Raw genomic sequence first — 13,144 nt, 5'->3', positions numbered from 1 at the left:
TTTTTTTTACTATTTACTATAACTATAATAACCCTGGTGTGAATTACAAAAAAAAACAAGTGTCATGTCATTGACCCTTCATTTGAAGTACCATGAGGCCGTCATATTGTAGTAACCATAACTCGTTACTGATGTTTCAACCATTTAACACTTCCACTCTCATAAACAGCAGATGGTTGCTTAGCTAGTCGTGGGAATCTACATATATTCATGAGATTTTCTGACAGTCTGATTAAATACACTAAGAAATCATCACTACTGTTTACAAGACTGCAAAACATCACTGCTAATACATGCTTGTGTGAGTTAGAGCGAAAGCTTTTTAGCATGAATGCTGGAAGAGAAGATTGTGTTAGTGTGTGTGGGTGTGTGGGTGCATATTGTCTTGTTTTTAGAAAGCTGGTCGGCTGGTGTTACAGTAATTATGTTTCCTTCACAGCTATGAAGTCAGGTGGCACTCAGCTGAAGCTCATCATGTCATTCCAGAACTATGGACAAGCACTGTTCAAACCTATGAAGTAAGTGATATTGCAATCTTTCAATTCAATAAATGCACGCCCAGTGGAGAACCAGTTTTTTTCAGAATGTACCCTGCATACTTTCATTCTAAGTGTGTTTAAGAGGCGTGGACTAAGTCTTTTGTGTTTCAGCAAAAACATGTTGTTCTGCTTTTGGATGTTGTCCAAGGTGATTATGATATATGTAAATGTAGTCTTTCTACAGCTGTAAAATTTGAGAAGTATGTTAAAAATAGAATGAGGTTTACAAATGACACAATCAGTTTAAACTCACATCATTTTTCTAACTCTTAGGCCTTAAAGAAATAATCCATCCAAAAATGAAAATTCTGTCATCATTTATTCACCCTCATTTCGTTCTAAACCTATATGTGTTTCTTTCATTTGTGGAACAATATAAGAATAATATATTTTGAAGAATGCTGGTAACCAAAAAGATATTTTGAAGAATGTTGATAACCAAACTGATTTGAGTCATGTTCACTTCCATGGTATGGACAAATATACTATGGCAGTCATTTTGAACCTAAATGTTTGGTTGCCAACATCCTTCAAAATATATTTTTGGTTACCAGCATTCTTCAAAATACACTTTTGGTTCCCAACATTCTTCAAAATATATTTTTGTTGCCAACATTCTTCAAAAAATTATTTTGGTTAGCAACACTCTTCAATATTTTTTGTTACCAACATTCTTCAAAATATATTTTTGGTTACAAACATTCTTCAAAATACACTTTTTGTTGCCAACATTCTTTAAAACATACTTTTTTGTTACTAACATTCTTCAATATATATATATATATATATATATATATATTGTTACCACTATTATTCAAAATATCTTTTTAGTTTCCAACATTCTATAAAATATTTATTTTTGTTACCAACGTTCATCAAAATATACTTTTGGTTACCAAAATTCCTAAAAATATACTTTTGGTCACCAACATTCTTCATTATATCTTTGCTGGTTATCGACATTATTCAAAATATCTTTTTGGTTACCAGCATTCTATAAAATATTGTTTTGGTTACCAGCATTCTTCAAAATATCTTCTTTTGTGTTCTACAGGGAAATAAAATAACAAAATATGAAATGCACACAGGTTTGGAATCACATGAGGGTGGCTAAATCATTTTCACTCAGTGATTTTGTAAAATGTTGGGGTGGACTGTCCATTTAAGCCCCCTTATTAGGATATTTAACAAAGCAAAGATAAATTGAATAAGCAGTTATTTACCTAAAAATCCCCATTTAAAAAAATTATTCTTTAAGCCCCTAAAGACTGCACCTGAGCTTAATGCTTATTAGAGTAACTCCTCAGTTGTGTTCGGCATTTTTTGGTTGGCAGCACAAGCATCCATATGATCTTTCCTGGTGGGTAATGATCAGTCTGGTTTTAATTAACATCGCCAGGCATACGCGTTAATTAAAAACTGCAAGACACTATCACACGCTCTCGGGGATATTTGCCAGCAGAAGCTGTAACAGCCACACATAAAACAGGGTGGATCGACGGAGTGTATCTGCCATATTCCCTCTGTTGAAACAACACTGCCAGGGCTACCTGACTCATTTGTGATCAAATAATTGCTAGGGGGTGCTTGATTGCTTCCACCCAGAGGAAAACCTTTTTTGTCGTTGTTTTCTTTGATTATGCTTTGTCATTGCCATCTGTGATTTCTTAGTCTTTCTTGGTGGGTACAGACACAAACAGTTGGTGGCTAAAAACACACACAGTTATTGCACAACAGTAGCATCAGGAGATGTGCAATTCACACACCAGACAATGTGGCGTATGCATGTTTGGATTAGCACTCGCTGCTGAAAATAGTGACTGGCTTAGGCCAAGATGAATTACTTCTGTTTTAATGTAGGGGTGTACAATACAGTATTGTGTAGAAATCTTAGGCAAGTCAGATGTTTTTTTTTTTCAAGATGGTTATTTTTATCTTTTGCTTTAGTGTACCAGTACGAAATGGTGATTTCCAAACAGTCCTTTTGCCATTAAAGGCATAGTTCACCCAAAAATGAAAATTTGCTGAAAATGTACTCACATCCTCAGACCATCCAAGATCTAGTTGAGTTTGTTTCTTCATCACAGCAGATTTGGAGTAATTCAGCTTTAATTTAATTGAGCTTTTATTTTAGTTTTCAAAGAGATGGAACAAATGAGAAACACTAAATCCGTAATAGCTGTGGCAATATTTCCAGGACGCTTGGAGAAATATACCTGTAAATATACCTTATAGGTGCTTTATGTAATTTTTTGACTGTACTAACATATAAAAACACTATAATACATTTGCAGATAGTTGGGTAACATGCTAAGTTCACATACTTGTTTCTCCGAAAAACAATGCTACAGCCAGTTATTCAGCTTTGAAAATCAGCATTCCGTGTCAGAATGTCTGTTTTTGTTTTGGTCTGTGTGATTCCACCCAATTACAGTTTACCCAATAATATGTCGACAGTCTGGGTTGCCAGTTTGCAGAAGCATACTGCAGCCATGGAAGCGAGCAAACGAACTGGGTCAAAGATTGCAAATTCTACCTGATTTAAAAAGCTTTGGCATCCATATTAAAAGCTGTATGACCAGAGGCATGTTAAAATCAACTCATCAGTTTACAGTGTAAAGTTCATCGCCTTTAATTGTCAGTTGCGCTCGTTCGTGTTGCATGTCCTCAATCTGACAACCCGTGTGAGCATTGAGTCTGAGGAGGAGGGGGAGAAACTATGTTTTTATTTAATTTGGATCGCAGTACCCATTTAAAATACTAGCCGTCATTATTACATACTGCACTTTTAAAATTGTGTGCAAGTGTACCAAGGACAAAAGCTGTTTTGAAAGCAAAGGATGCTCATAACAAATGTTGATTTAATTTAGTTAATACAAGTAGTTAATAGAAGTAAATTGTTACAATCTACTTTTGACATGATTTTTTTTAAATATCCTCAATGTACAGATTTTTTTTCACACGTGACTAAAACTTTTCACATTATTGTATCGAATTTGACATTAAGGTCATGACTAGATCTGAGAAGGTGATCGCTGTCTCTTTATGATTCAGGAGGAAATCTTGGTTTGGATTTATATGATACACATTTGCTAGGATAACTTATGCTATCGATACAAAAAACAAACACTGCGCATTGCATGTTTTCTGTTGAAAGCCCAGCTTTCATCTAATTCTCAAGAAAGATCATGAAAGGAGATAATATTTTAGTGGAGTGTTTAACAATGCAATGTAATAAAAGCAGTAATTAAACAATCATTTAGACAGAGACAACAACTGACAGAATAGACTGACAAACACAGAGTTCTCTTTAGCTGCATTTCACAGTTTTGAGCAATTATACTTTGGAAGTGTTGATTCACTTTTGGCATTCATGTAACTCTTGGCATTCATTTCTCCATTTATGCTTTGAACGATCACTGCTAAAAAGCAAATACCAAGCTTGAAGAATCATCTGTTCATCATATCATTGACATGAATGGCCTTCCATATGGTCCCACTCAAACCACTGAACATCCAGAGCACACGGCCACCCTCACCGTAGCAAGCAGGTGCTTTTTCATCCCAAATAAAGCTGCAGGTTTCCCCCTTTTCCCAGGCTCTACATCTATCTCCCGCTCCGAGAAGGCTATAGATTTCTCCAGCTCTAAAAGCTGTGAGTATTTCCCAGACTCCCCATTGACGGCACGGGGCCACCCTTTCCCTCACCTGCCCCTCTTTGCAGCCATACTAAGCATCAAAGCTTCTTTTGATGTGCTGCTGCTTTGAGCAGGATGCTAATCTATCTGCAGGTGCATGGAGGGCTAACAGCTCTGGTTCCAGCCGTCTTAGAAAGCCGTGTGTGTATGTGAGAGGAGTTTATTGAACTTGAGTTATCTGACTGGGATCTAGGTGCAAATGCAGCAATAAATCATTGTGCAACCTTTCACTCTACCTTCTCCATGTTCATTCAGAAACCAGCCGGTGGGACTTGTGCCATGGAAAAGCACTCATCCCATCAAAATGAGGAAGGAGTAGCTGTATTTTACAGGAAAGCCATGCTCACTGAATGGTTTAATTATTCCACACCACAGCAATGAATGCTACTGATCGCCATGGAATGAGAAAGGAGAGAGAGATAAGATTAGAAAAAGACAGAGAGACAGAAAAAAGCCCTTGTGAAAAAGAAGTGCACTTTTAAAAGGAGAATCTGTTACAGAAATAATATACTTTAAAAAAAAAAAAAACTCTTCAGTGTGAACTGAATGTAATGTTTTCAGACATCCTGAAAAAAAGGATTATAGTTTACATTTATATTATATGAAAACATTTTTATATCATGCATTTAATTATATTTGTAAATATAAATTTGTAATAAAGAGGCAGTTTACTACATTTAAAATATATTAATTTTACATTTGCCAATTAACACTACAGTTACATTTATAATCAAGTACTTCACATGTGTTTTGTATGTTAGTCAACACAGCAAAATAAGTTTACTTCTTAAAAGCATGGCAAAAGAATAATAAAACAATGATTTTACACACTGTACTTTTAAGTAAAACTGTTAATTTGCCATTACTACAAAATGTTCTTTAAAAGTCTACTCAAGTGTGTTAAGAAACAGCATACACTCTTTAAATACAGTTAAGTGTCTTTTTATTTCATTAATATTATAATATCGGCAAGTAAGTAAGTTTTTAAAAATTTATATTTAAGATTAAAAAAAGTGCACGTTCAATACAAATAAGTTCATTTCTTTTCACAAGAGAAGGAGACAAGTTGTTGTTGGGGTAGATTTACAAACTTGACAATCAAGATTCCTTCCAGTGATCCGTCAAATTACAACAATGAGAGACTGTGATTCAGATGCTGAGATTGTTTGCATGTGTTTGCACAACATGATTTACCCAGGACATGTCCCTGAAACAATATCTTTTGTTGTTCATGTAACACCATTCTTGTCAACTAGTGCTAGCATTAGCGCTAACCCTAACAATGACACTTTAACATAATTGGTTCATGGGAAATTTCCTCCAGGCATTTCTTCAACAACTTTAAAAGAGGTTCACTGTCTGTCATTAATTTTCAGGGTATGTTCATTGTCAATTCATCTCACACAACCAGATTTTCTTGTGCCACCCCTAGCAGTTAGCCAAACAACAAATGTTAAAACTTATATCTAAAAAACGTATTTGTCATATACCTTTTAATGATGGATGGATGATTTTGTCAACGTATGTCCAGGAAGCATTTGAACAGAAATCTCATTAACTGCATGACTGTTGGCATTAGTGACCTCTAATCTAGGGTGACCATACGTGCCATTTTTCCAGGACGCGTGCCCTGGCCAGGATTTCTATATTGCCTAAAATATCTAGGTTTTGGCTTTGTTTGCGTGTGCAGACCGATCGGTATATGACATCAAAGTACCATACAGACGGTTATGCTTTCGAAACGCTCTCGAGGTACTTTGATGTCAAACACTGATTAGTCTGAGCCGCACTGCTTTTAAGTCGAACACACATAATATGTACGCGTAATTGCATCGCTTTGACCGTAAATCCCACCTTCTCACACGCCATGATTGCTCCATTATGTACAATGCTTGCATGTTATTGGTCAACCTACTTTTCGATCATTACTTTCAGCAAGCATGAAAACAAAACCAAAACAAATCCTGGCCAGGACGCGTCCTGGGAAAATGGCACGTATGGTCACCCTATCTAATCTTAACTTTTGTGGTTACCGAAATGTTAATTTGTAAATACTCAGACTTTCCCATTTTTAGAGTGAGATGTTAGCAATGCCAAAGTCAAAGGTTTGATTCACAGGGCAAAAAACAACCAGAGACTCACCACACTTTAATAGAAGTCCAAAAACAAGGTGTGTAGGCCACAAAATTCATAAGCACAACTAGATTTGAGATAAAAATGATTGTTTGTATTGCATCTAGTGGTGTTTATCAATTTATTCTCATTTCTGCAGTGTTCAGGCTTGTAATATTTATTTTTGCTTATTTCGATTCTGAGGGAACATGTGAACTAATAAACATGCCTTGAATGCAAATGCAAGGTGCTTTGGATAACAGCATTTTCAAAGTGCATATGTACGACAACTTTTTGTTTTGTCTTCCTCTATTTATTTTCAGATCCATCCATAATTCACTCTCTGACTCCAGGAAATTATCATAACCTCTAAAAGGCCAATGACTGGTTAATAGGAATATTGTTCCAGGACCGTAAATGTTGTTGCTTGTTGTTGTCCCACTATGCATGTTTGTTTTAGACACTGTTATGAACCCTCAAACAGCTCTCGTTTATTCACAAGCTAAAAGTTTGGTCGGTGAGCAGCTCTTTAAAGTGTATGCCAGACTAGATGTGCCTTAACAGGAACAAAAACTCTCACACAGCAAAATAGCTTGTGGATCTTTAAGCTATAAGGCTACGTTTACACGGCAACGATGTAGTCAAAAACGGAAAAGTTTTTGCCTTGCGTTTTTAAAAAGTTTCACGTATACACGACAATGTTTTCAAAACGATTCGCGTTTACACATATCCACGAAAACGGCCAAAAACGCTGCATTACGTATGCCAGGCCAGTAGTTGGCGCTGTCACCTTGTTAGTAAACAGTACCTGTAGGGAAGTGACGATTATATGTTGAATATAATGCGTCTCCGCTGTTGGTTGTAATATTGGTGAAGTAAATCCACACTTCACTGAAGAAGCGTTAGCAAACTCTTGAGCAGCAACAACAGTACAATGTACTCTGCCATTGTTGTGTATGTTTGTTCGCGCTTGCCTTTAAAATCGACACGTACTGCGCATGTCTACATACCTAACACGTACTACGCACGTGCATGACGTCACCGTTTTCAAAGATTCACGTTTTGGGTGTTTACACGGAAACGACAATGGTGGTGTTTTCAAACACTTGCACTTTGAAACCAGTTTTCAAAAATATGCGTTTTCAGTCCCCAAAACGCCGCTGTCGGGAAAACAAACAGGCAAAAAGCATAAAAAGTTTCCCGTTTTTGGCTGAAAACATTGTTGTGTAAACGGCCCCTAAGAGCCAAGTTTGAGTTTTCCACTCCTTTGATGTTAATGATTTTTTTCCCCCTCATATTGGTTCTGAAATTGCTGCAGTGCTTTGATGTGAACTCTCACAGCAGCAACAGAGAAAGTATTTTCGGCTACAGGTGTTGTGCATTCAACGCTATAATGCAGAATATGTTAATATCATGTAGAATATTACATGCAGCTCACCCAGGGAGATACCATCACCCCCATACTCTCTCTGATTGTCACTGTAACTCTATGGTATCTCTGTGGTTCCAGTTTCTAGTAGGCTCTGTTGTGGGCTATGCACAAACCAACTGTCTTCATGGTACGTATTAGGACAGATTGCATGTACCTTTATGTTATTAATGCATGATTTATGACATGGGAAATCATTTTGCTAAAGCACAATGCATGTCAAAACCTGTATCGGGGGCTTTCAGACTAAGCAGGGTTTATCTGTGTTGTTTTGGAATGCAGATGGAAAATCCAGTTGGAAAATTCAGGTTTATTCCCAGCTTTAGATGCACTTTGTCATGTAAAATGAAAAAAGGGAGAGAATTTGCTGATTAAAAATATGGGCAGGAATAAAAAAAAGATGCATGATAAAAAATGTTTTATGGTCAATGGATAAGCATATTTAAAATAAATAAATAAAAACAGTACATTTGCCACACTATATTGGATCTCATATTGAAATATTCTGCTATAGTGAAAGAGGCTTAGAATATTTTAGGTTCAAATCCTGTTATGGCAGTTCACATGTCAAACTCCATGAAATATGACAACTGGGGTAATGTTTAGAGCACGCTGTCTGAGCCCTCAGCCGTGGCAGGAAGTTAAGCTGAAGTGATGCATTTATGCGTTGTGTGCGGAGAAGGGTAGGATTTTTAAGAGGGGCAGACGTGGGACCTGCTGAAAGACATGATGTTTGGGGATTACAGAATGTCAAATCTGACTGCAACAGATTGTTGTTGATGCAGTCAGATCTAGACAACATAAAACGCCTGTAAACCCTAATGAGAAAAGGACAAAATGTTTAATCTATGGACCAAGGGCTGAAGGTTTGGCATGGTTATCATTAGCATCTTTCTCCATTAATGGCCTTTCAAAAGTATCCATGTATATTGGCTATTTTATTATTTTATTATTATTATTATTATTGTAAGCAATATATACCACTAAAACATTTTATGTTTGTGTTTGACCAATTTTAGTTTTTAGGGCTCTTGAAAGTGTGAAATGAACTTTGCCATTAGGAATGCCATCTGTTAATGACTAATTGCTTTTCCCACATGAAACTGCTTTTTTGCTGTTAGGTTTTTCCACATCACTTTCATATCTGTAAAAGGAAGACAAATGTTAGTGTTAGATTCTTCCTGCTTCGATTTTTACCGTTTATTTTGGTTTGCCTGCTTTCCACAAGAACAACCAGCCAAAGTCGGTGGTTAAATCCAAGCCATCCAGTCATGTCTGTTTGTTTTCCAAGTCCTCCAAGCAGAAATCATTTATGTTGGAGCCCCCGAGGAGGGTGGAAGAAACCTCCATTAATGCATGCATTTCTGAAGCGATGCAGGCTGCTCGTAGCCAGCAAGCAGTGAATCAACATGTCAAAGCGCATTGTCTGCCTTATTCCTGACAGCTGTCTCGCACAGCTGCATGGCTTTCTGCACTGATCCAGGTTCTGTGCACAGAGGGAAGTCTGTTTCTCTGCTCAGCTGAATGGGGACTTGGAGTGTGTGCGTGTGTGTGGTGAATCGCAAGTTTTGAGATCTTAAGACTGAAAGTCCTATTTTGAAAAACTTCCTTCGCCAAAGCATTACCATTGTAACTATAGTTAATAAATATACAATAGTTTTGCTCATTAAACTTAATATTAAGGTCTATAATAACTGAAAAAAACGGCACTTGTAAAAAGTCTATTATTTAATAAATGTTGCTTTCCATTTTTATTTAGCCAAAATACTTATACAATTTTAAATGGCTGTCAGTAACAAAAGATGCTTTAGCTTCTAGATGGTGTAGTTTCAGAATGCACCAGCAGGGGTTAATGGGGTCATGCTAACCAGCCCCACCTTGACCCCTTGGTTACCACAGATTTTCAGTTCTTTCAATAGCTTTAGATGTATCTGGTCCTACTCACAAAACTCCAGAATGGGATTTGAACCAGAGTCAACCTGCATGGGTGACTAAAGCACACAGACTTTGGTGTCAGTCCCCAGCACACCCTCTTACTAACTGGCGTCCATCACTCACCCACTAAAGCTCATTCCCATCTGGGTCATGGCAACATTTAAACTGGTCCTACTCACACCACAACAGACAGGATTTTAACCAGTGTCAACCAGCTTGGGAGGCTTCAGGTTTACCTGAACAACTCTTACTAGTCAACCTCCATTGCATTCAACTCCCATCGTGCAGCAACAAAGGGGATTCAAACCAACATCAACCAGCATGGGAGACTAAAGAATGCAGCCTCTAGTGTCAGTCACTAACATGCCTTTTGAGACAAGAGGAGTGAGGTTTATCTGCACAGCTTTTTCTGGCTAGCCTCTGTGCCTCTGTTACATTCATCCCCCAAAAGCTCACTCCCACCCAGGTCACGGCACCAATACAATTGGTCCGATTCGTGCAGCAGTAAGTGGGATTCAAACCAACATCAACCGGCATGGGAGAATAAAGGATGCAGCCTCTAATGTCACTCACTAACATGCCTTTCGAGACCAGAAGAGTGAGGTTTATCTGCACAGCCTTTTCTGGCTAGCCTCTGTTACATTCACCAACCTAAAACTCACTCCTATCCAGGTCACGGCACCAATGAAACTGGTCCTACTCACCCCACAACAGGTGGGATTTGAACCAGCATCAAATAGTGTGAGATCCAGGTGTGCTAACAAGGAGGATAGCACAGAAAAAAATAGCCAGTAGAATCAGTCACTAATATGCCTTTTAAGGGCAGTGGAGTAAGGTCTGTTTCGTAGTTACTATGGTATTTTGATTTATAGCAGGAGTGTCTAAACTCAGTTCTGGAGGGCCACTGTCCTGCAGAGTTTAGCTCTAACTTGCCTCTACACACCAGCCTGGAAGTTTCTAGTATGCTTAGTATCACCTTGATTAGCTGGTTCAGGTGTGTTTAATTGGGGTTGGAGCTAAGTGGCCCTGCAGGAGCAGGATTGGACACCCCTGATTTATAGCAAAGTGTTCTATACTGTGGCTGATTTGATTGCATAATTCACAATACTTCATGAGTTGTTCATTGCCTTTTCAAAGGTTCATTTGTCTTCTTCTTCTTTCTTATTCCTATTAATATGAATAGGAACAGGAAAAATACTTCCGGAAGGCCATTGTAAACGTGGGCAGTCCTGCTGCACTGTGGTGACTCAGCTTCAATGACGAAGGTGAAATCTGATGCTAGCTCTGAATTCTTTGAGCACTGGCCCTTGATCTTTCTGTTCCACCTCATCTTCTTTGAGAACAACCACAGTACAATTTATCTCCCTGATAGAATGCACCAGGGAGCCAACCAACAGGAGTTCTGCTATCAAACAGCACAGAGTCAGATTTCACAGACGATTGTCCCGTTAGAGAGTTTTCGCCTTACCGCCAGGGAATTAGTTATTCACTGTGGCTTTTATTGGCATATTAGGGATCAATTTGTTAGTTCTGACTTTTGGAATGCAATACATACTTGTTCAAGGAACTCTGGGGAATCAGTTGGGATTGATGAGGGTTCATCTTCTTGTTTGGAGCTAAGAACGTGATGGGAGGAGTGCTGGATTATTTTTTGAATTCCTTCTCCTGGCTGTTGTGTGATGGAGTTATTTCATAGTTTTACTGGGAAACTGTCAAGGGAAGACTGTCTTCTGCATGTTTGTGAAACTAGCGTCCTCAGATCTTGTGATTGACTTGGAACCGTCTGATTTGGATGTTTGAAACATGTTGGTCACATGTTGTATTTTATTTTGGTCAGATTCCTCCACACCTCCCTCATCAGTCATGCTTCACACGTCGCATATAATGCTGGGAACCATGTCTGCTGTACTGTAGAGTCGAGCGGTTCCTGATTCACAATCTCAGCATTGTTTTTTAGTTTCAGTTTGGGCTTCTCAGCGAATGTGACCCTCTGCCCACCCTCTCATCTCTCATTCCCCTCTTTGTGATTCCATCTGTAAGATGGCAGGCAGTCAAAACACGCTCGGATAACAACCCTCTCTCTTTCTCTCTCTCTCTCATGAGCATACGCTCACTGACTTTGTATGACTGTCATCTCGGTTCCTCTTTCCCTTTCTGTCTCACTCTGTCCCTGTCTATCTGTCTCTCTCCATGTCCACTTGTTTCTCTACCTGCCTTCATTTCTCCCTCCATACCTGTCTAACTCCGTCTTCCTTCTTATGTCCCGACCTTTTCACATCTCTCCCTAATTTTTTACTTGCCTCCCTCGCTACCAGTTGCGCTCACCATCCCCTCCCACTCTGCTTCTCTTTCTCCTTTTCTCTGCTTCTCTTCCTGCCTCTCTTTGTCAGCCTCTTCACAACTTTATCCTCCCTCTCCACAACTCTCTCTCTTTTTCTCACTGCCTCTCTAGTTATTTTTCTGACCCTCTCAATCTGCTTATCTTTCTACCTCTCTAACTCTCCCTCCTTCTTTACCTGGTTCTCTCTCTTTCTTCCTCTCTAATTGTTTTTCTCCCTCTTGTGTGTTCCTCTCTCCCCCGTCTCTCTCCACCTGTCTTTCTTCCTCTCTACCTTTCCCCACTCTTTACCTGGTTCTCCCTCTTTCTTCCTCTCTCTCTCTAGCTCTCTAGTGTCATTTGCTTGTGTCTCTTCTAGGGCTGTGCAAAAAATCGAATGCGATTTTCATGCGCATCTCGTCAGTAAAGGCGGCCCTGTGATTAGTAGTAAATCTCCAGCACGTGCTTTCAGATGGCGCGCATTTACTACACAGAGCCATAGTTCACTGACAAGTTACGCAAAATTGCGTTAAAAATCACAAGCGATACATTGCCGATTATGAACGCGATTTTGTGTAGCTTGTCAGTGAACTACGGCTCTGTGTAGTAAATGTGCTCCATCTGAAAGCACGTGGTGGAGATTTACTACTAATCACAGGAGCAGCTTTACTGACGAGATGCGCATGAAAATCGCATTCGATTTTTTGCACAGCCCTAGTCTTTTCTTCTGTCCTCTACCAGTCTATCAGTCTTCTTCCCTTTCTCTTCCTTCCACTCTACCTATCTCTCTCTATTTTACTCTTTTTCACTCCTTCTAGTCCACCTGTCTCTCTTCCTCACTCTTTACCTGTCTCTCTCTGTCTTTTTACTTGTCTTTCTTCCTCTCTACATTTCACTCTTCCAATCTACATCTCTCTTTTCCTCCCTTTATAACTGTCCCTCTCTACCTTTTTTTACTTGACTCTCTTCCTGTCTACCTGTCTCATACCACCCCTCTCTACCTATCTCTCTATCCATTATTTTTACTTGTTTGTCTTCGTGTACTTGTGTCTCGTCTCTGCTTTCAGTCTACTTGTTTCTCTCTTCCTCACTCTCTACCTGTCTGTCTCTTCCT

General features: G+C 38.8%; 1 protein-coding gene across 1 annotated transcript in view; it reads left to right on the top strand.

Annotated features, from left to right (window-relative positions):
* The window catches only part of fam20ca (FAM20C golgi associated secretory pathway kinase a), a 64,036-nt gene that overhangs the window by 7,011 nt on the left and 43,881 nt on the right, over positions 1-13,144 (top strand). The window contains exon 3 of the mRNA XM_016452569.1: positions 440-518. Within this exon, the coding sequence (XP_016308055.1) occupies positions 440-518 (79 nt within the window). The remainder of the gene's footprint in view (positions 1-439; positions 519-13,144) is intronic.

This window comes from Sinocyclocheilus anshuiensis, unplaced genomic scaffold, assembly GCF_001515605.1.
Source record: "Sinocyclocheilus anshuiensis isolate Anshui unplaced genomic scaffold, SAMN03320099.WGS_v1.1 scaffold1265, whole genome shotgun sequence".
In the NCBI taxonomy this organism is placed as follows: domain Eukaryota; kingdom Metazoa; phylum Chordata; class Actinopteri; order Cypriniformes; family Cyprinidae; genus Sinocyclocheilus; species Sinocyclocheilus anshuiensis.
The sequence above is the reverse complement of the archived record's forward strand: the minus strand, read 5'-3'. Positions and strand labels throughout refer to the sequence as shown.